This window comes from Diaporthe batatas (genome assembly GCF_019321695.1).
Source record: "Diaporthe batatas strain CRI 302-4 chromosome Unknown Contig00005, whole genome shotgun sequence".
NCBI lineage: Eukaryota > Fungi > Ascomycota > Sordariomycetes > Diaporthales > Diaporthaceae > Diaporthe > Diaporthe batatas.
Genome location: NW_025408552.1, coordinates 2,645,598 through 2,669,347, shown reverse-complemented (window position 1 = coordinate 2,669,347; position 23,750 = coordinate 2,645,598). Strand labels below are relative to the sequence as shown.

Genomic DNA, 23,750 nt, shown 5'->3' with positions numbered 1-23,750 from the left:
GTACGTTGCTGTGTACATCTCGGGCCCTGTGGATCTATGCTCCCGCTGTGTCGATCTCACAAAACCTCACTCATCAGATTTGTCTACATACCTACGTACACACATCCCAGGAAGGGTAGCAATCTTGGTCTTGTCCTCCACCGTCATGACCCGAGGCCCGCAGCTATAGCTTCTATTACGGCCATCACGCCATAGCTCCCCTGCCCCTCGCCTGTCGGCCTGCTGCTAGGACCGCGGCCCAGTGCTCATTGGGCGACCACCTTTCTCCATCCGGACGTCGCAATCATCGCTTCCACTATCCTGCAGTCAAGTTATCCCCCGTCCTGAGATCTATGCATCCTTGGCGCTTGGGATAATAAATCTGATCAGCACGACACTCGCCCCGGCGTGCAGCAGCAATGGCTGCCCCTCGGTCCGGGGGAAGCCCATCCTCGTCCTCCTTCCCCCAGCCTCACTCCTCCTCGTCCTCCTCGGCCATCCCAGCCCCGAGCCCCAGCCTCACGCCCGTGGCCAGGGCGAGAAGCGTGGCAGCAGCTACCTCGGTCACCATTCCACCACCGCAGCCCCGGAGATCCAGCAGCGGGGCGTCCACGAGGCGGATCCGGAGGGTCAACACCCAGGACAGAATAAGTGACATCCTAGAGGTATGTGCACTAGTCCATTTAAACTTTTCCTGCTCACCCAGGTGCTCTGCCGTGACCCGTCCCGTATAGATGATCCCGGTCTGGCAACACGGCTGCCACCGGCCCACCCGTCGTCACATGAGACTCACTCACTCCCACGCCCACGCCCGTCTCATGACACCCGCGTCGACGCACCCACATTACTCGTCTTGTTCTTCTTATTATCATCTTCACCATTCTTACACCCCGCGCTGTTCTATCCTGCACTGCCCTACCTACCCTGCAACCCCTCAACACATACCACCCTCATCCCGACGCTGACATGCAGATGCGGCTCGCAGCTGGGCCGTGAACGCGCCGAGACCATGTCGCCGGCCCGAAGCCCGCAGGACCACGAGCCGGACGAGCTCACGGGCATCATCACGCGCGGCCCCACCGGCGGCACCAACCCGGCCATGAACTACCAGAGCACGGTGGAGTCGGCCGGCACGCGGGCCAGGAAGGCGGCGAGGGGCGGCGCAGACTCGCCCGCCGGCGCCGGGTCCCGGAGTGCGAGCAAGGGCAGGGCGGCGCCGCTGTCCGGGGCCGGGAACGGGGCCGGGAACGGCAGCGGGGCCGCGGCGGACAAGGAGGAGAGGGCGTGGTGGAGGTCGAGGCTGGCCTACTTCGGGTCGATAGAGCTCGAGAACAAGGGCTCCGTCGCGAGGGACCACCTGGCACTAGGTAGGCAGTCCCCCCCAGAAACCCCATGTGTGTGTGTTTATATGCTTATGGCTTCTACCTCGTGCAGAGCGGACATTTCTCGCGTGGCTGCGGACGTCGCTGGCCTTCGCGTCCATCGGCGTGGCCATCACGCAGCTCTTCCGGCTCAACACGTCCATCGCCGACAGCCCGTCCGACAGCGCCAGCCAGCACACCCTGCGGCACCTGGGCAAGCCCCTGGGCGCCGTGTTCCTCGGCATCAGCATCCTGATCCTCTTCCTGGGCTACCACCGGTACTTCCAGGCGCAGAAGTACATCATCCTGGGCAAGTTCCCCGCCAGCCGCGGCACCGTCATCCTGGTCTCGCTCGTGGCACTGGTGCTCATGGTCATATCCCTGGTTGTCGTCGTTGTGGTACAGCCGAGCTCCGGTGGGAGGTGAGAGTCGCCATGTGGTGTTAGCTATCATAGTGTTTTGCATGGTGGATCTGGGCCACGGCCAGCATGAGTGATGCCGGATCCGGCGTCATGGGCACCTGGACTCAGTGCTGGCGTTTGGGGGTGAGGAAAGCATGGCACGGCGCCGTTGACTCTGGGATTCATATGTAATGTGAATGCCGTGTAAATACTCGCAGTTTTATAATGTGAATACCGGCGTGGTTTAGCTCGTGCCGCTGGTCGTACGTTGCCTGATTCAGTAGTTTCAAATGTGACGTGATGCGAGGATTCAACAGCCATTACATGTATTTTCCATCAACTGGGCACTCGATATCTAACTATCGACCTGCTTCATTTATCTCACAAGGCACACCATCAAAAAATAATAACAAGACGAGCCAATCACCACCTAGCGCATCCAAACAACCAACCCAAGTCCTTTCTCACCAACAAATAAACAAATAGCTCACCCACAAAAATGAGCAACGGCCCGTCGCCACAGAGCCCCGTGAGCCTGGCCTCGCACCTCGAGACCCTCGCGCCGGAGGACGGCTCGCGGGCAGAGCTCTTCGGCTCGGTGCTGCCAGCCGTGATAGACGCGGTGGGCGAGATCGCCAAGGCCCTGCAGAGCGCCCACCGCGTCGCCCTCGCGGGGACGGCCAACACCTTTGGCGACGACCAGCTCAACGTCGACGTCGCCGCCGAGGACATCCTGCGGCGCACCTTTGCGGCCCGCTGCGCGTCCGTGGTCACGGCGTCCAGCGAGGAGGACCCTGTCGAGAAGCCCGTCGACCACACCGCTGGACCCGTCGCCGGCACAACCACCGCGGAGCGCTACGCCGTCGCCTTCGACCCCCTCGACGGCAGCTCCATCATCGCGCCCAACTGGACCGTCGGCACCATCCTGGGCGTGTGGGACGGCCCCACGGCCGTGGGGCGCGCCCCGGACGAGGCGCAGGTCGCCGCCGTGCTGGGCGTCTACGGCCCGCGGACCACCGCCGTGGTCGCCGTGCGCATCCCGGGTGCCAGCGCCGCCGCCCCACCCGCAATATCCGCGTGCTTCGAGGTCGGCATCAGCAGCGACGGCCCCGTCGAGGTGCTGCGCCCCGAGGTGCGTCTGTCAGCCCCGCCCTTCAAGACGCGGTACTTTGCGCCGGCGAACCTGCGCGCCGCCGCGCAGGACGGGCGGTACATGGCCCTCGTGGCCCGCTACATCCAGGAGGGCTACACGCTGCGGTACTCGGGCGGGCTGGTCCCCGACGTGGTGCACGCGCTGGTCAAGGGCCACGGCGTGTACGTGAGCCCCGTGACCGCCCGGAGCGGCGCCAAGCTGCGGCGGCTGTACGAGCTGTGCCCCGTCGCGCTCGTCGTCGAGGCCGCCGGCGGGCGGGCCGTGGACCCTGCCGACGGGCGCAGGGTGCTGGATGCTGTGCTGCGCGGCACGGACGAGAGGGCCGGCTTGGTCTGTGGCACGGCCGAGGAGGTTGACCAGGTCAGGGAGGCGCTGCTTGGGTGATTTTTTTTTTTTTTTGGTCTCACGAGTTTCGGTCTACCGATATCCTATGGTGTTGTATGAGCGTGTATAGGTGAGCCTGTCACGCCGCGGTATTTCGTGTCAACACGCGAGCAACTGCCCGAAGTATATCCCGCCACTCTTGGGAGCTATAATTCTACCATAGAAGATAAGACCTTGTATGTATTTACTACATGTAGACTAGACGATCGTAATTGAAGGCAGTACAGAGGTTGTTATTATATTCAGGGGCCAACTATCTGTCCCTTTGACTGTTCCAGGCCGTCTGCTGCTCTCTGCGCCGCTCAGTCGATCTTGGTAATGGGAGTCAAAATGCTTCGCGGGTAGAGTTTGCATGTGTGGCATCTTTCAGTTTGGATATTGATGCTGATCGAGTTTGGATTCTAAAGTCGTCTGGTGATGCATACCTCTTTGATGGAGTAGGTCCGTTGCTCAGCCATGTTCGCATTTTTTTGAGTACATTATGTCTCTTGGTCATTGTGCCCAGACTGTTATGTCTACAAATTACGCTGCCGTCTTCTTTTACAGGTCATATAATCTCACTCCCACCGTTTGTCTTGTCCTCACAACGGCCTTGAGGTTGTTGTGTCCTTCACTCTCACCGAGTTTTCGGTGGTGGCAAATTGAGAGTTTGAATCGGTGCTGGCTGTTCCCGAAAAGAAAGTTGGGGCTCAGCCCACTTCCAATGTGGCCGCAGAAGCACGCGAGCAGGAATTTTCAAATCTGCTTGATCGGCTATGAATATTGGTAACGAGGTATTCTGGGCGTAATAATTGATATGGGTTCTCAGCGTAATTTGCTGCGTGGCGATCACTCCACCGGCTTCACTTTTTCCTCTCTGAGTAGTAGTCGGCATCCCGAACAACTTTGCTCAGCAATGCCTTCGAGTTCAACAGAAACTTACACAAATCTCAGCTACACATCGGGAAGGCCTCCATCTTGAAGTTCAGAACCCATAACATTATAATGTCACCCCCTCTTCATTTTCCAGTAAATCCTTCACTCTCTGCAAGCTGCAAATACCTAAACACATCTCAAAACATCACCGCTCTGACATATTGCAATCACAATGTGTCACTTCTACAGTAGACCATGACTGTACGAGTGTGGTGTCAAGGCACACTCGTGGATCTCCCGAAAGACCTGCCTCAAGGTGCACCTCAACTCTCTCCTCCTTCGGCTTTCAGAGGATAATCTATTTGGCATGTGCGGTACCATCCGCTACGGACTCCTCAACGTAGGCGAAAGCAACATGATATCGGTCCACGACAATTGTGCTCGGCGCACTACCGAGGGGTAGCTGCTTGGACGCGGTCGCACACAGACCCGAAAGCACCTAGACTTTGTCGAGATCGGTAGGTTTACTACGGATTGCTACAGATACGGTGCCCTTTAGATCGCGAAGGTGAAATCCAAGTACATCGAGTTGCGATTTGCAACTCAACAACATTGAAAACAAGACCGCCCACTCCCAGTGGCAAGACAATCCATGCTCACAAGCCGGTGTGCCGTGAACCTCTTCGTATCTGAATTGCCACTCATACACTACAGTCTCTATCCCCACCGTAAAACACCCGGTTTATCTCAATAATTTGTGTGTTGTGGTACAAATCGTGTTCCGCCTTCTGGACAAACTTACTTGGTATGTGGAATGTGCTCCACTTGATATTGCTAACTACCTACAGAGTAGTTACTCCATATCAACCTAGCAAACTATATACACTGCACATATATAAACGGAGAATGAAAGGTATAATAGTCACCACAAGGCTGTTGTATGATCTGTACATACACTACTGCAAAATTGTGAATCAGGAACAATCCACTCAAGTCACAGTCACATATGTTATTATTACTGTGATACTACTTTCACAAAATTATCCTATTCTACCAGAGCTCACAAAGCCTACCTAGCTCCACTTCCTTGAGACTAGTCCTATAGTCTACCTACCCAAGCACCTAAAAGCCCTGCTGTGGAGGCTATCCCCTACAAGATTATCCTCTAGCTGATAGGAGACTGTCCTACAGGAGGTTGTGGGGCCTAGATGCCGTGGCAGCACAGCGGACACCCGCACAGAGCTAGCAGCCTAGCACTAAGCTAGAAATACTTGATGGAATAATGGATTCAGGCAACTAAAGGTAAAATTTCCTAGAATCATTGATATGAGATATTTGATCGTACAATAAGATGCCTGTAAGTGGTCCTGGTCAGAGACGGACTGTGGTCATAGGATGCATCCAAGTGTTAGCAGTCATGAGAACTGTGGAGGAAAGGGAAGTACCCTAGCACACACTAGCACACTACTACCATACCGCACACCTAGGGGTTTTTGAAAATAGTGTTCTTATTAATACTCTCTAGTAATGGCTATAACTCCTAATAGTCCTTCCTTCCTTAGTATACCTTTAGGTAGGAAGGAGGTCTCTTAGAGAGAAGAGGTCTTTAAAAGGTATTAAAGGTCTTTAAAAGGTATTAGTCTTTAAAATCCTTAAACTTTAAGCTTTTACTTTAATATAAAGACTAGCTAAGAGAGATTTCTTCTCTTATTCCTTTAGTAGTCTTCCCCTTTAAAATAGACCTCTAACTAGCTCTTTACTTACTCTACTTACCTAGCTAGCCTTAGTTAGGTTCCTTCCTTTATATTTTAGGGTTTTAAGAGGAGGTTTTAAGAGGAAAGGGAAGGTTTTAAGAGGAAAGGGAAGGTTTTAAGAGGAAAGGGAAGGTTTTAAGAGGAAAGGGAAGGTTTTAAGAGGAAAAGGAAGGTTTTAAGAGGAAAGGGAAGGTTTTAAGAGGAAAGAGAAGGTTTTAAGAGGAAAGGGAAGGTTTTAAGAGGAAAGGGAAGGTCTTTAAAGGACCCTTTAGTTTTAAAGAAAATCTAATCTTAAAGAAAGGTATTAATATACCTTATAGTTATCACTAAAGAGTATTAGTAAGGGAATAGTTCTAAGGTATTAAGGACTGCTTAGGGTACTGTTTTAAAGCGGAAGGGACGGTTTAGTGACTGTTTCTAAAAACCCCCAGGGGAGCGCTATGGTAGTAAAAGCGTGGTCTAAATCCAGGGTCTTGAGCGGACCTGGGGTCCAGGCTCCACTGAGGGGCCTCCTGCCAATGAAAGATAAGGGTCAATCAGTTAGGTAAGCTTACACTGCCTATCGGGGTTCCTGGCCGAGGCAGAGGCTTCGGGTCCTCACCGCCTACAAATTTCCTGCCTTGCCAACGACATCAACCAGCTGCTCTTGACGCACACAGTCGCATTTTCCTCACACAGACAACCAAGAAAGCGGCCACACACGACAAAGTCGCCAATTGGTTCCGTGCCCATATTCAGACCTTTCTCGAGTCCTTTCCCACCCGAGCTTTCACCATGTCGGGCCTTCTCCCCAAGATAGACCGATCCAAGACGGTCAAGTCCAAGGACTACCGGGGGTCCAGCTCCTTTGCCACGTTCATGATCGTGGGGCGTAAGTGATTCCCTGCTGCCCCTGCACGCTGCGCTGCTGCGCTGCTTCCCCTTCGAACGTGGACCGTATCGCTAACTCGCTCTGCCCTCAAGCCGTCTGCTTCTTCCTCGGCATAATCTTCGCCCAGTTCCCCTATGACTACCCTCTCCTGTGGACCTCGGACGCCGTCCCGGCAACCTTTTTCGACCAGCTCGAGACGCACCTGAAGTGGATGCACCAGTCGCCCCCGCTCATCGCCCGCCTGCTGAACATCGTCATGGCCGTCGGCTTCCTGGGCTTCTTCATCAAGCTGTTCAAGCCCTCCGAGAGCAACATGCTCTTTGACGGCGCCTCCCTCGTCCTCTATGTCATCGGTATGGGCGTCTACATCGCGAATATCGTCAAGGGCTTCAGGACCATCTCGAGCGACCTGTGGAATAGCGACGAGTTCAAGGAGAGGCACAACGGCCCGCTCACCGGGGAGATCATCCTCGGCCGGGACGACAGCTTGAAGGTCATGGCTGCGAGTAACACCATCCTTGCGCTGGTCCTGGTGGGAATCCTGGTCCTGCAAGGCGGACAGTGGTATGCTGAGAAGAAGGAGCTGGATGAGTATGAGGAGATTGAGAAGACGGAAGAGCAGGCCAAGAACGCCTCCAAGAAGAAGCAATAGGGGGCGGGGCCTCAGGGCACGCTACCGGTCTTTCTTTATCTTTAACATATAGACCTCTATATTAGGAAAGCTACACTTAACTTATAGCTACTACTTACTTAAAGTATAATTAAAAAGGAGAGGTTAGCTTTTAATGTATAAAGGTTTATAACTAAAATATAATCCTTATAAGGATTAAGTAAGGCTTTAAAAAGCCTCTAGCTTTAAATTTAAATTTCTTTTTTAATAACTCCTTTTTTTTAAATAAATATTCTTTTAAGGTTTTAATATTAATACTAATTATTTTTTTTAAATTATACTTTATTTTTAAAGGAATTTAAATAAAGTAATATAAGTAATTAAAGTTCCTTACTTTCTTTAATTTATTAATTAAATATATTATATTTAGTTAAATAAAGGGTTAAAAAAATAAAAAAAACTTTAAAAAAAAGCTTTTATTAATTTTTTCTTTAATATATTATTTTTATATAAATTATTAATTTAGAAGGTATTAAAATTAAAAAGTATTTAAAAAGAGTACCTTTAATTATTATATAAAATCTTTATTTCCTTTTAACTTTTTTATATTTTAATTTTAAATATTCTTTATTTAAGTTTAAACTATTTAATAATTAATTTAACTATAAAATTATTATAAATTATAAAGTTTTTATTTAAAATAAATAAAGAGTTTATATTTTTAAATAATATAAATAATAGTTAGACTATAGGTCTAGCTAAGGGTATTTAAATATTTAAAATAAGTCTTTCTAAATAAGGGGCTTACCGTGTATATATAGTTACTAGGGCCTTAGAAGGGCGGGAGTGGGTCTCTAGACCGACTATATCGATTTAAAGCTATTATAATATATATAGAAAGTGTAATATATTAAATTAAAAGCCTTATTAAATATTTAAAGACTTATTATTATTATAAATAATCTAATTATTATAGTTTATTATACTTAAATAAATTTAAATAATAAAGTATATATATATATATATTTATAAAAAAAATTATTTTTAATAATTAAATAATTTTTTTAATAATATATTTTATATAATAATATAAATTTATAAATTATTAAAATAATTAATTATTAAATTAATTATTATAATTTTTTAATTAAATAATTTAATTTATTAATAATAATTAAATAATTATTTTAATTATTAATTTTAAAATTATAAATTTAAATTTAAAAAATTTAAAAAAATTAAATAAATATTATAAATTATTTAATTAAAAAATAATAATAAATAAATTAGTTATTAATTATTTTTAATAATATATAAATATTATTATAGGAATAGTAGGCTGTAGTGGATTAGTCACTGTAAGGCTAGTGGGCCTGTGTGCTCGTACGGACCACGCTTAGTCAGCAGGTCTAGCCAACCTAACTGGGCGCTTCGCCGCCCATAGGTAGACCTTCTAACTATTACCAATTCACTCCACTTTCACCACTTCTTACATGTAAGCTAAGCCGATCGTTACTGATTAGTTACCAACTAGCTTCTAATAGTAAGGTAAATCATTTAAGCTGTTTAGGCGTTAAGTCCTCTTAGGGGACGAATTGGTAAGGCTGCTTTGCTGTTACAGTTTAAAGAAGATAAATCGGCGATATTGCTATCGCTATCGCAGCCTCTCTAGAAGGCGAGTTGTCTAGGCTACCCAAGCGCAAATTTAACTACTAAACAGGACCCCTTTACTAGGCAAGTCTTGCAACCAACACGACAACTTCATACCCTTCGCTCAAGCCAGTATACAACCCCTTAAGCGACAACCTCTCTCGCAACAGCCTATAAGAAGCATTAGACTGCGGATGGCTATAGAAGCCTTTTCTACCTGTCGGGCAATCTCTCTCTCGTAACCGATAATTCAAGCCTACCTATTAGACCCTTAAACTAACTACTTGCTAGCTAACCTGTTTAGCTACCTACTAGTTAACCTATTTACCTACCCACCTCCCCTTATATTACCCAAGCAATCAACCAAGCACTCTTTTAACTTTTCTCTCTCTCTCTCTCTCTCTCACAACACCTAAATAGAAGATACTCTAATAATATAACTACTATAACCTTAAATCTTTAAAAATAAAGTCATCTATAACTATTATAAGTATATATTAATAATACTCCTACCTATATTATTCTAATAAAAAAAGTTTAAATTAAAAAATAAAATAAAAAAATATATTAATAATACCTATAAAAAAGAATATATAACTATTAAATCTAATAATAATAAAATTTAATAATTTATTAATAACTTTAACTATTACTTTAATAAAAACTTTTAATATTTTATAAAACCTTAAGAATTAAATTAAAAATACTTTAAATAAATTAAGTTAAAACTTTTAAAAACTTTTATAATAACTTTTATTCTAATAATATTTATATTAAACTAAATACTAAATTATTATTTAATACTCTATTTACCTTTATTTAAATACTTTATTTAAATAAAAAAGATATTATAACTATCTATATAGTTAATTAAATAAAAGATAAAACCCTTAAATAAAATAAAGAATTAATAAAATAAATAATAGTTTATTATAAATAGAAGAAACTATTAAAAGAGTTAATTAATTAAAGGTTAATAATTAATAACTACTTAATAAATAATTTAATAAGTAATTAATTAATTAATAATTTAAACTTAATTTCACTTATTAAAGTAATTTAAATTTAAGTAATTTAAATAATTTATAAAATATTAATTTAAAGCGTTTTTAAATATTTAAATTAAGTAAATTATAATTATATATTTAATAGTAATTCTAAAAGATTTAATAATTTAATTAAAACCTATTTTATTAATAAATAAAGCTCTTTAATTAGTTAAAAGAAAGGATAATCTTAGACTTTAATTTTAAAAGACTAAAAAGTTACTAATATAAGAATAGTAGGCTATAGTGAATTAACCACTATAAGGCTAGTGGGCCCGTACACACGCACGGACCACACTTAGTCAGTAGGTCTGGCCAACCCAACTAGGTACTTCACCGCCTATAGGCAGACCTTCTAACTATTACTAATTCACTCCACTTTCACCACTTCTTATATATAAGCTAAGCTAACTATTAATTATTATAATAAATATAAAATAATATAAATAAATTTTAATTTAATTATTAAATTAATTAATAAATTTTAAAATTAAAATTAAAATTTATATTTTAATTTATTTATAATTTAATTATATTTTAAATTTTTTTTTAAATATAAAATTAAAAAATTTATAATTATAATTTTTTAATTAATTTTTATTTAATTATTTTATTATATTATAATTTAATTTAATTTTAATTTTATTTTAAATTTTTTAAATTTTATAAAACTTTATTTTTATAATTATAAATATTAAATTAAATTTTTATAAATTTTAATATATTTTAAATTAAATTTATAATTTTTAATTTTTAAAAATATATTAATTATTTTAAATATTAATAATTTTCTTTTAAAATAAAAATTTATTTTTATATAATTATAATAAATATAAAAGGTATAAATAAATTAATTAAATTTTAATTTAATTATTAAATTAATTAATAAGTTTTTAAATTAAAATTAAAGTTTTTATTTTAATATATTTATAATTTAAGTTAATAAATAAATAATAATTTAATTATACTTTAATTTTAACTTTATTTTTATTTTTATTATAAATAATAACTACTTTTAAAATTTATTAATTAAAATATTTTATTATAAATATTTTAATAATATTTATTTTAATAATTTTTAATTAAAATTTATTAATTTATAAATATTATAATTAATTAATTTATTTATAATTATATTTATAATTAAACTATTTTTATAACTATTTATTAAAATTATACTTTTATAATTATTTAAATTAAATTAAAAAAATACTTTAATTAACTTAATCTCTCTTTCTTTTTCTTTTTTATAATAATAATATATAAAACTTATTTAATAACTCTTATTAATTAAAAGATTATTTATTTAAATAATTATTATAAAATTATTAAAAGTTTTATTAAATATAACTTTTAATTATATAAAAGATTTTATAAAAATTAAAATAATTTTTAAAACTATTTATATTAAATATTTATTTTATTATTTTAATAATAATAAAAGTATTTTATTTTTAATTATAAAATAAATTATTCTTTTATAAAGTAATTATTTAAAAAATTTCTTTATAAGAAAAACTATACTTTAAAATTAACTTTATAAATAAAATTATATAATTATTAAATAAAAATAATTTATAAAAAAGTAATTATTTATTTAAATTATTTTAATTATTAAACTTTAATAATAAAATTAAACCTTTTAATAATAAGTTAATACTTTTAAATTATAAAATATTACTTTAAAGAATTAAAAATACTTTTAAAAGTAATTATAATACTTTAATAATAAGTTAATAATTTTAAATAATATAATTAAATCTTTAAAAGTAATTATAATATTTTTAAAAGTAAATTTAAAAGTATACTTTAATTAAAATTATTCTTATATTACTTTTAATTTAAATTTTTAATATTTATAAAGTTTATATTAAGTAACCTTTTAAATTTATAAAAATATAATTAAATTTATTTATTATAATTTATTTTATTTAATTATATATATTTAAATATTTATAATTATTAATAATTATTAATATTATTTTTTAAATATTAATAATAAAAATATCTTTCTTTTATATATTTATTAATACTTTTAAACTTTTAAATTCTTTAAATTTATTAATTAAATAACTATTAATTAAATAATTTATATAATAAATAAATTTTATATTAATTAAATAAAAACTTATTAATTATATAACTTTATAATAATTTTAAAATATATTATTTATATATTTAAAAAGAAAATTATATAAAATTAAAATATATAAATAATTAAAGTAATAATAATAAAAGTAATTATTAAAATAATTATTAAAATAATTATTAAAATAATTATTAAAGTAATTAATTAAACTATTAATTAAACTATTAATTAAATTATTAATTAATTTATTAAAATAATTATTAAATTAATTTTATTAAATTAATTATTAAAATAATTATTAAACTAATTAATTAAATAATTAATTAAATAAGAAAAATAATAACTTTTATAACTTTTAATTATTTAAAAATAATAACTTATATATATTTATAAATAATTAATAATTATTTATTAATTAATAAAAGTTATATAATAATTAATTAATAATTAATAAATTAAAATTTAAATAAATTAAATAATTTATAAATATTAATTTAAAATATTTTTAAAATATTTAAATTAATTAAATTATAATTATATATTTAATAATAATTTTAAATAAATTAATAATTTAATTAAAAATAATTTTATTAATAAATAAAGCTTTTAATTAATTAAAAATAATAAAATATTATACTTTTTTATTATTTAATATTTATAATAAATATAAAAGTATAAATAAATTAATTAGATTTTAATTTAATTATTAAATTAATTAATAAATTTTAAAATAAAGTTAAAGTTTTTATTTTAATATATTTATAATTTAATTTAATAAATAAATAATAATTTAATTATATTTTAATTTTAACTATATTTTTATTTTTATTATAATAATTATAAATTTAATTATTAATATTTTTTATTTATAATAAATTTATTAAAATTATAAATTTAAATATTATATATAATAATAAAATATAATTATTTTATTTAAATTATTTTAATTTAATTAAATAATTATTTTTAAATAATATTATATATAATATTTAATAATATTAAAATTAAATTTTTAAAATATATATTATATTATATTATTTATATATTTTAATTAATTTTAAAATATAAAATAATTTATAATTTATAATAATTTTAATTTTTAATAAATTAATAATATTAATTTAAATTAATTAAATATAATTTAATATATTATTATAAAAATATTTTTAATAATAAATAATAATAATTTATATATAAATAAATTAATTAATAAAAATAATAATTTTTAAAAATAACTTTTAAAAATAATTAAAAATAATTATAAATTTATAAAATTTTAATTTATTTAATTAAATTTTAATATTTAAATTAAATTTATTAAATTTTAAATTTTTTAAAAATTTAAATAAATAAATTAATTTATTTATAAAAATATTATAATTATTAAATTAATTATATTTAAAAATATTTATAAATTTATTAAAATCTTAATTATATTATATATATTTTTATATTATATAATTATTTTTTAATTTAAGATTTATATATAAAGTTTTTAATAATTATATATATATTTTTATAATTTTTATAAAATATTTTTAAACTTTTATTTTTATTTTTATTATATTTTTACATTATTAAAAATTAATAATTATTAATAATAAAATATAAATTTAAAAGAAAATTTATTATATTTTTTAAACTTTTTTATAAATTATTTTTAATATTTTTTAAAAGTTTTAATATTTTATTATAAAAGTTTAAAAATAATATATTATAAATTATTCTTTTATTTTAAACTTTTAAAATTAATTATATATTTAAATATAAATTATAATATTTATTTAATAAAAACTGTATTAATATATATATATATATATATATATATATATAAATTATTTTAATATAATTTATTTATATAAAATTATTTTAAATTTAATTTTATTATATAATATTTTATAATAATTAAATTATAAATTATTTTTATTATAATTTTAATTAATATTATTATTAAAATAATGTTTTAATTTTATTTATATATTATAAAATTAAAATTATAAATATTTATTATATTATAATTATTATTATTAATATTATATTCTTTAAAATATTAAATTTTAAATATTTATTATTATATAAAATATTATATATATTTAAATATATATAAAATAAAAATAAAATATATAAATTTATTAAATAAATTATTTTATTATAATTATCATTTTATAAAATAATTTTAATAAATTATAATTAAAGTTTTTAATATTTTAAAAATATAAATTAAAAAATTATTAATATTTTTATTAAAGTTAAATTTAATTATAAAATATATAATAAATATATTTAATATATAAGGAATAATTTAAAAGATAAAGAGAATATAATAAATTAAAATAAAAAGAAAAATAAAAAAAAAAGAAAAATAAAAAAATAGAAATTTATATATTTAAAATTAAAAGATATATACTCTCTTTATTATTTAATTAATTAAAGAATAGAATCTTTAAGTTTTTATAATTTTAATAAATAAATCCTCTTTATTATTTAAGATTATAAATAGGGTAAGTTAGTTCTTTAAGAACTTAGGTTGTGCCTATCGGCCCTACTTATAGCCCTCCGCTATACTTTACGCTTTAGGGCTTGCCCCCTTCGCCCTAGCCAGCCCTTTTATGGAAGAAGTCTTTGTATAGAGTACCTTTTAGTCAGTAGATAGGTGCGCGCCTTCTAATTCTGGGTGTGCGAATTTCCGTTCTTAAAAATAAAGTACTATGAAGCCTTATAGTCTACTTGTCTCCTTAGCCCGGCTTTAAGACATGTCCTCTCGCCTTTGCTTCTCTTTTAAGCCACTATCAATCTGGTTGACGACATGGGCATCAGTCCAAGCTTCCCAGTCCCGGCAAGTCTGATCTACTACCTCAGGTATGGTACTAATCAGTTGTAAATCATCAGGTTGTTCCGCCAGGTTGATATAAAAGCCCGCAGAGACATGCCAAGCAACGTGGCAATGAAGTGGCCAGACCCCAGGGTTGTTGGCCTCGTACTGGATTACCAGGTAACCTAGTGGCTGAAGAATGTGCGTGTCGCGCCGCAGCGGGTTGCTCGGGTTTGTAATGGTCCCGTCCCAGGTTCCACTGCCCTGTGCGAGAACCTGAAAGTCGTGGCCGTGCAGGTGCATCGGGTGAGCAAAGCTCTCAGAGGCGTCTCGCTCGTTGTTGAAGATGATGCGTACAGTGCCATTGGTGCCTGTGTTGTAAACATTCCACTGAGGGTCATGCGGATAGCTATCATTGCCCTCGGCGAGGAGGCCCATGATCGGGTGGTTCATGTTGCCCCGGAAGGCAATGTCATTCATGCGCCATTCTTGTTGTCCCGTGGCGTTGATAGCATAGGTGATGTCAATCTCAATTGTCGTGTCTGGATCTGTGACGGCGGGCACTACTGTCCGCGGCGTAGTCTTGGTCAGCGGCTCATTGCCACAGTTCAGCGGGCTTGGGTCAAAGTCTTGAGCGGCGCTGCTCGGTGTTGTATTCTTGTCAAAGTCTTCTTCGTTGTAGTAGATGCCGGCCAGCGCGTAAGGCTGAAGGGGGAGGGCGCAGACTGTGGAAAGGTTGGCCCGCATCCAATAGGCCCTGTCAGCATCGCTTTCTGTCTTTCCGTAGACAATGACATCGTGTCGTTGGCCAACCTAGGTCCCAATTGTCAGCACTTGTTCTCCCTCACAGAAAATAGGCCACCTTGAAACGCTTTGTTGGCATGATGGAATGGCCGGGGTTGCCCGGACACTCACTCCCAGAGTCAGCCATGTGGTGTTATATGGCTCAATAGGGACCCAGTCGTTGGAAATGACCGTCATCTCGTGCTCATCAATGGAGAAGTATTGCAAACCAGCCGAGCCACCATTGATGATGCGTAGGCGGTGTGCTTTACCAGGCTGAAATCGGAATTTTGATACCCCGGCGTTGCTGACACAAGGGGTGCCATCCGTGGCAAGAGAGCAATCAAAGTTCATCTTGCCATTGATCAGATTGTTGTTCGAATTCGGTGTCATGAGTGTCCTGTTTGTACTCATCACGCCCTCGATGATTTCCTCGTATTGGGTGTGGAACCCTATTGTCAGGTTAGCTCAAAGCCAAATGCAATATTCCTGTCTTGGAGACAGAATGAGGCTAACGTACAGTCCGACAAGAGGACAGGCCCAAGGTCGATGTCCTCCTCCGGGGGTGTATCTCCGTGAATTATAATGGGACCAGAAACACCGGCGCTGATCTGGGCCGAGAAATGGGAATGATAGCTGCGGCAGTGACCATCAGTCAGCGGATTTCTTACATCTCACTGTGTAGTGTTGGATCCGGAGACTTCATGGAGAATGGTGGATCTTACAATGTTGTTCCGATGTGATCTGCGCGAAAGAGATAAGTGAACTCGGATCCTGGGGCGATAGGGCACTGTTGAACTGGCAACAGGTCAGTAATGATGGTTACATCTGTGCGGAGGAGCAAGAGACCCCGGACATACCGCTGGGAACACCGTCGTACCACGGCGTTTCGCGCTGGAGAAAACCATGCCAGTGTACGGCTGTGCCCTCTTCAGGTTCAGTGATGGCATTTCTGACTGTCACTTTGATCCAGTCTCCCAGATTGGCCTCAATCATCGGCCCTGGATACTGGCCATTGATGACAATCATTGGCTTCTCATACCCATCGGGCGCCAACACGGCACGAGAGATGTCAAACGTGTAGTTTCTTGTGACTCCAGTATTCGGAAGATCTTGATCACCCGGTTGGGATGTGTTCCAAGATCGGTGCATCAGTGTCTGCCTCTGGATTAGACCCATCAACTTATTTTAAAAGCCTTGTGCTTGTGGCTTAACAGACCTTTGTGTGCCACTCAGGAGATATCGTGTAACTCTTGAAATGTCTGTGTGACAGGTCTCAGTGGTCATTCGACACTTTCAAAAGTCTTTCCAGCTTCTGGAATCAACTTACCCATTGCTTCTCTCTATTGGAAGGCCGCCAAACAGTGGTAGAGCACCCGTGATGAGCTTTGTAATGAACGAGGACATGATGATCTGGAGTTTGCTCACGGCAACTAGGTTTTGCTATGAGGAGTGTATTTGATTTGAGCCATCAACAATATCGTCGTTCTTCACGGCAGCTGTCGCCTAGATATATACGTAGGCTATGGAGGCGATCTGACCATTACTCCCGTCCTATCTTCACAAGAGGCACGGAATAGACTATTTGCGGAGTCACTCTTACAAAAGTCTCAGCGTCACGCCTCTCAATCATCCTTCAGGATGTGCGAACTTGGTATCATGACTTGTGCTTTCCACGCTCAATTCCATCCGGATCCTCTGCCCCCATCCTCACACGGTAGGAACCGAAGGATTCGATAAAACGGCGTAGATTCTCCCTCCATCCACTCTGGCCATCTAGGTCTGGAATGCTCGAGCCTTCGCGATGTGGCTCTAGGACCGGTGTTGGTGGCGTTTCTGGATAGTTTAGGTCGCCGATTCAATGGGCCGGTAATAACGATAAGATTTACTGAGGCCGCCGTGAAGTGACGGGGTAACCTGACTAGAATGATGAGGTCTTCCAAGGCTGTTACTAGGATCTTCCTTAGAGAGGCTGTTGGTCGCTGCCTTGCGCTCCTTCCGTGGAGTTAGACGTGACACATCCGCTCTAGCGGCAAGTATCTGTCAAGAGCGAGACCCCTGAAATGATAATTCATGAACCCAAAGTCTTGTCCAGTGAAAGTGTGTGTGCCCCGGGGACGCCGCAATCCTTGACTCCGTTCATCAACCCCTGCGCCAGTGTCCAAATTGAGCAATTTGGCCCCTGACTCTGCGATCCTCGAAGAAAGCGTTGGGTCAGCTAGATCGCGGCCTTCAGGTCAGCTGGCTTCAATGCTGTCTAAAGAATGGCCCCCTCCCTTCCTTGGTAGGAGAAGAACCTTCGGCATCCTGCACAAGCCGCGGCAACTGCTCACACGAAGAGCACATTCCGGGCCCGTGTTCAGCTCAGCCACTCCGTAGGGTGTAATCCCATGCCTCGCCGCACCGAAAAAACTGGGTAGATGTTGCGGAACGAGGTCAAGCTCAGTTTGGAGCATGGGGAGATGTGGGCCCCCATGGTTGCTGTGAGTGGTTGGTTCAGTTTGTCACATGTGGCTTTCACTCAGCCGGCCGCTAAAAGAAAAGCGGCCGTCACTTTGCCGTGCGCTCTCAGCGCTGTGCTATCACTGCGTAGCAAATTCAGAACTGAAGGCGGTGCATCGCTTGCTAGATGTGTCATTGATGAATGACACCTGGGCACGTACAGATCTTGGCGCGGCAGAAGTCTTTCTAGCCGGGCCAGCATCATTCTGATTCATTGCCATGACTGTTTTGGTGTGCCAGCCTTGTTAGAATTCTATTGGATTTGCAAGTGCGGTGACGGTGTGATACTGTTGACATTTCTTTATCTGCAAGTGGATCATGATGCGGCCATCCCGCGCGGTTGGTGACCTAAAGTGGTTGGTATTTGTGGCTTCAACTCAATAAGAAAGGAAGGATCTGCTCATCTGCGGGACAAGACCCATCCCTATATCCCTAATATGCAGGTGAGACATTTCTAACTTCTATGTTGACACTGGGAGTCTGATTATCACCTACCCTCTGCCTATGATACATCCACCTCCCCTCCTCAACATCTCACATGTACATGGACAAGACCCATGAGATAGATACCTCAACCCTGTTCATTACTGACCGACAAATTACCTATCTCTCTGTGTGGGATTCTTCGGGTCGCCATGAGACCGGCCAGGCTTCGCTCGCCCCACAAAACCAGCCTCCGGATCGAACCCCGACTGCTTACCGGCCTGGATGGAGTCTGTGGATTACAAGGGTCATGCGTTTACTGAACAGATGTAGTGGTTCAAGCCCGACAAGACGACGAGTGCTGCCTCTCATGGAGGGAAAATTACCAGTAACATGTCTAGGGGCTCTTTGGACCCTTAAGGATTGACGCATCGCTCTTCTGCAGTTGCTTCGACATTCTCCAGTAGCCTCGAACTATCACCCCAATACTGTCACCACTGCATTCCCGAGTGTATTGGCGGCCTTCCTTCATTCTGGGAAAAGATGGGGTCCAACACAGTCACATTGAATTCCATTCCACACCTTGTCGAGGAGCTCACTCTTCTTGCGTCCAAGATCACCAACAAATCTCTAGCCGGATCCGTCAGCCGAGAGGATCGTAATAGATTCGTGGCACTGACTGAGAAACTTGGTATCGCTGCTCGTGACCCAGAAGAGAATGTGTATTATGCTGCCTGCCGAACTGCACAGAATTCCGCAATTCGATGCGCAATCGGTCTCGGCATTTTCACCATTATTGGTGAAAATGGTGCCACCACGGAAGAGATCTCTTCTGCTTGTGGGGCAGACAATCTCCTCATCGAGCGATTGATGCGGGCGCTGGTCTCGTGCAACACTTTTGAACAGATCATGGGGTCCTCGAGCGATGGTGATAACGATGCTGACGACAAGACAATGGTCCAAACTTGTCGTTTTGCTCATAACGACCTATCCCGCTGCTTCCTCAAGGAATCCAACCGGGACATGTTTCAACAAATGTACGAATTCGTCGGAAGAGGCGTTTACTCCATGGCCGACTACCTCGAAAAGACGGGTTGGAAGAGCCCCGAGGGTTACCAAGACTCGGCTATCAGCTTCGCGCTTGGACTGACAAAGGAGACCGGGGGATTCTGGGAGTACCTGGCGGCTTCACCAGATCGACAGCGTCTTTTCAATAGTGGGATGCAGAGCCGACCGTCTGTGAATCTCGTTGCGGGTCTGTATCCGTTCGACACCGAGCTGAACCAGCCTCCTCTCCAGGAAGACGAGGTAGCTGTCGTCGACGTCGGTGGTGGACGCGGGCACGCATTGCTGGAAATCGCGGAGACCTTTCCCGGCTTAGGTGGCAGACTAGTCCTTCAAGACCAAGAGTCTGTCATCAAGGAGGCGGGGGTGAATGATCTCCTGAACAAGAAGATCGAAGCCCAGGCCGCCTCCTTCTTCGAGCCGAACCCAGTCATCGGGGCGCGTGCGTACTATTTCCGCCGCATCTTCCACGATTGGTCTGACCCTATCGCCATTCAAATCCTTCACAACACGGTCATGGCTATGGGTCTGCGGAGCCGTATCCTGATTGCAGACATCGAGGTGCCGACGAGCGGCGTCCCTTGGTCTATGGCGCTGCAGGACTGGAACATGATGGCGCTTGGGGGTATCGAGAGGACACAGTCCCAGTGGAAAGCTCTCCTGCGTAAGTCAGGACTAGTGCTTGTTAAGGTGTGGCGGCTCAAAGGGAGCAACCACGTCATCATCGAGGGGCGACGACCGTTGGAGTAGTCATAGGTAGGGTAAAACAGAACGCGAATTGTGAAGTGAATATGTGGTTATGGATTTGGTATGTGATTGTTATTGTCTCTGAATGCATATAAGTTGTCAAAGGCCTGTTCTTTACTCTTAGCCAAAATACTGGGTCTACCATCTTTAACATATATCCCGTACAAGTGACTACTGGTGCAAGTGTAGTCCAGAGCAAATCAGTGGGGGAAATAGAGCACTCAATAATGGACTAGGTCAATACAAAGTAGTACAGAATATTTTCCATGCTTGTTCCGCCCTTGGGTTTCCAACACAGTCTATGGCACGAGGTGACCTACAATTACATATTCCTGTGTCTTCCACTTGCTGACTGGGGGTTATGCTGTCACTTCGGGTGTATGTTGGATCATCATGTGGCTATACAGCCGCTGAAACATTCTGTGAGTGTATGCCAAGGGGCTCGGATCCAGATTTGCCGCACGATGTTGAAAAAGGCACCACAAAAATCCCATTGGAATTCTAGTCAAGGGGTGGAATCCGTGCAAAGTCCTGCGCTTTGCAAATTATGACCTTCCTTTCTTGTCGAACAACGTGATCATCCTTCGGGGACAAGATATGACGGATAATGCATTTCCGGTATTGTAGCGAGCACCTGAGCCAATGAATGGTTTTCTGAGTTATCTAAACCAGTTTTTGCTTATGAATGGAGTGGATCCACATGTGAGAAAGATATTACCGAGTTGAACAGGCCTGCAGCCGGAGAAATGCTTTGCGGCACGGTACACGGTCTAAAAACAAGAAGTCAGAGTGCGGATCCCATTCCATCAATTAGCTGCAGACCGTAGTTCCACAAATCTATGCAAGTAGCCAATAATGGTCGTTGCCAATGCAATGAGCAAGGTTGATATGTGAAGATATCGGCGAATTCTGGAACAGGCGACAATCAGGCTGCACAGGTCCTGTCAGATATGACGAACTTATTACGGTAAAGTCTCGCAGGAATGGTGTGACCCGGAGCTTGTGCTTTAGTTCAGGCTGCCTGCTTATCATGCAAGTGCCAACAGGCTCAAGCAATCTTACGGCACAAGATGGAAGTTGGCCAATGTCAGAGGCTTTACTCTGGCAACAATAGCCGATTGACGCCCGCTGGCTGATGGTTCGCGTTTTGGCCTTGGGAAGTCTCGATAAGGATTCGAGACTTGCTTTCTGGACTTCACGAGTATCCTAGGGTTTCGATAGTCACATACTAACTTTCAGGCTTCAGCCACACTATACCTTCCCTCTTAATTATATATCTATCTATCTGCTATCTACTTAGCCGTTAGACCCTTTATTAGTCTAAAGCTTATATAAAATCTTTATAAAATTCTTTATACTTATATTTATATTTACTTAATAAATATATTTTAAATTCTATTTATTTTTAATTTTAATTTTAAAATATATATAATATTATTAAAATCTTTATATATATATTAAATTATAAAAAAAGTAATAAAGAATTATATAATATAATAGAAAAATATAATATAATTAAAATTAAATTAGATTAAAGGTAGTATAATTTCTTCTTTTTTTTAATTTTATTATAAGTTTCCTAAACTTACTCTAGGGATTCTAGTTGTAACAGTAGGACTTTCTAGATCTAAAAGTAGCAACCCCCCAAAGCTCTTGAGCTCATTTACTCAAATCATCATCATCTAGATCTCCCTAAGCTATTCAAGTTATTTTAAACTTCGTTCTGATTCATTCCACCTATGATGGATTCGCGTAACAGTGACGCTGGAGACAACCAACCAGCAGTTCTCAAGGTCATCGACCTTTACGCTCTCCAGAATGGCATCAAAGAACAGAAGACCTTGCTTTTCGAGGCGGCTATCACAGACGGCTTCTTCTACCTTGACCTTTCCCACAGTTCGTTCCGAGGTATTCTAGACAGCGTGGACACCGTTCTCGACCTTTCCACCATCATTTTCAACCATGATGATGAAACGAAGAGACTTTTCGATGTAGACTTGATTTCGTCAATGAAGACCAACGGATACAAACCTAAGGGAAGAAACATCGTTAGTAAGGACGGGGCCAGAGATGGCTTCGAAAGCTGGGCTGTAAGTTCCAAGCATCTTCGCAAGATTTCCCAGTCACACTGGCCAGAACCTGTGACTGAACAGAGGCGTTTCATTCATCAGTTACCCCGGAATGGTCTACTCAGATTGACAGAAGAGCCATTCCCGCATACGCCATCTGTCGCAGCCCGTATGCAGTCGCTAGGCTTCCTCTTACGCGGCCTTGGCAACGCAGCACAAACCATCTTCAAGTCCCTCTCCAACACGTTGTCTCTTGAGCCAGGGCAGCGCTTTGAGGATTTTCACGATCCAAGTCGTCCATCGACAGACATCCTACGCCTCCTAAAGTACCACAGCACCGTGACACCCATTAGCGAGGGCGCCTCACCGCAGACGCCGCACACGGACCTGGGAAGTCTAACTTTTGTCTTCTCCGCAACGCCTGGGCTGCAGGTACTCCCCCATACAAGTGCGGCCGGTCAAAAGCCAGGGGCACCGCAGGATTCGGATTGGGTCTTCGTTCCTCCTCGGCAGAACTGCGCTGTGGTCAACTTTGGCGACTGCATGACCATGCTCACAAGCGGGCTTATCAAGAGTGCCCTTCACAGGGTCGCACCCCCGCCCGGAATGGCTATGGATGAGCGCTTCAGCTTTGCCTACCTCATGCGGCCCGAGGATGACACTCTCCTTCGCCCGGTTGAAAGCCCTCTCATCCTTAGGACTTCGTCGTCTTCGGAGGATAGTCTTTCAGAATACGTGACGAGTCGGGAGTGGGTTCTGAGAAAGTTCCATGCTCTTCGTGGGGCTTCTGGTTCTGCCCCAGGAACCGATACAATGAATAATGAAGTGCCAGCCCATACCGATCAAGTGCTTACAGGGGGCCGAGCCATTATAGTTTAGGCTGGTGAATAGCAAGATGAGGTTCTGTTCTATAGTCGTTTGCACTGAAATCGATCACTCGTTCGTTGATATCTCACGTCTCACGAGAACTTCAGGAAGAGAATCAAATACTACGTTGAGCGCCCAGGGCCACATATTGTCCTACTCCGTGCTTCCATGTCACAGTTGCCTTTGTCCACTACTCCCGATTGCGAGGTTAGCCTCCCAGCATCTGAGGATGATTGGAAAATTGAATGCTTAGCGATGGTTTCAGACCAATAACACCCTTTGCGCCTTATTAACGAGGCGTCCAATGGAAAAGGTCTTGGAGGAATGAG

General features: G+C 39.4%; 6 protein-coding genes across 6 annotated transcripts; 5 read left to right on the top strand and 1 right to left on the bottom strand.

The window, feature by feature from the left end:
* Nucleotides 1-95: 95 nt before the first annotated feature.
* On the top strand, nucleotides 96-1,993 carry KVR01_005364 (uncharacterized protein). Its single transcript, XM_044784302.1, has 2 exons — nucleotides 96-1,346; nucleotides 1,414-1,993. Exons 1-2 carry the CDS (start codon nucleotides 647-649, stop codon nucleotides 1,764-1,766), a joined length of 1,053 nt encoding a protein of 350 aa, XP_044645809.1. The 5' UTR covers nucleotides 96-646; the 3' UTR covers nucleotides 1,767-1,993.
* Nucleotides 1,994-2,115: 122 nt separating this feature from the next.
* KVR01_004945 (uncharacterized protein) lies at nucleotides 2,116-3,506 on the top strand. The gene has a single exon (XM_044786633.1). It carries the CDS (start codon nucleotides 2,241-2,243, stop codon nucleotides 3,276-3,278), a length of 1,038 nt encoding a protein of 345 aa, XP_044645390.1. The 5' UTR covers nucleotides 2,116-2,240; the 3' UTR covers nucleotides 3,279-3,506.
* Nucleotides 3,507-6,287: 2,781 nt separating this feature from the next.
* On the top strand, nucleotides 6,288-7,611 carry KVR01_005081 (uncharacterized protein). Its single transcript, XM_044787308.1, has 2 exons — nucleotides 6,288-6,758; nucleotides 6,851-7,611. The coding sequence occupies exons 1-2, from the start codon at nucleotides 6,662-6,664 to the stop codon at nucleotides 7,408-7,410; spliced, it is 657 nt and encodes a 218-aa protein (XP_044645526.1). The 5' UTR covers nucleotides 6,288-6,661; the 3' UTR covers nucleotides 7,411-7,611.
* Nucleotides 7,612-14,899: 7,288 nt separating this feature from the next.
* KVR01_005164 (uncharacterized protein) lies at nucleotides 14,900-16,927 on the bottom strand (the record flags this gene model as incomplete). The annotated part of the gene is made up of 5 exons (XM_044785040.1): nucleotides 14,900-15,778; nucleotides 15,881-16,200; nucleotides 16,269-16,384; nucleotides 16,474-16,546; nucleotides 16,609-16,927. The coding sequence occupies 5 exons, from the start codon at nucleotides 16,925-16,927 to the stop codon at nucleotides 14,900-14,902; spliced, it is 1,707 nt and encodes a 568-aa protein (XP_044645609.1).
* Nucleotides 16,928-19,076: 2,149 nt separating this feature from the next.
* Nucleotides 19,077-20,636, top strand: KVR01_005507 (uncharacterized protein). Its single transcript, XM_044783406.1, has one exon. It carries the CDS (start codon nucleotides 19,217-19,219, stop codon nucleotides 20,486-20,488), a length of 1,272 nt encoding a protein of 423 aa, XP_044645952.1. The 5' UTR covers nucleotides 19,077-19,216; the 3' UTR covers nucleotides 20,489-20,636.
* A 1,491-nt stretch (nucleotides 20,637-22,127) lies between these two features.
* KVR01_004870 (uncharacterized protein) lies at nucleotides 22,128-23,562 on the top strand. The gene is made up of 2 exons (XM_044793954.1): nucleotides 22,128-22,575; nucleotides 22,657-23,562. The coding sequence occupies exons 1-2, from the start codon at nucleotides 22,225-22,227 to the stop codon at nucleotides 23,431-23,433; spliced, it is 1,128 nt and encodes a 375-aa protein (XP_044645315.1). The 5' UTR covers nucleotides 22,128-22,224; the 3' UTR covers nucleotides 23,434-23,562.
* The last annotated feature ends 188 nt before the right edge of the window (nucleotides 23,563-23,750 follow it).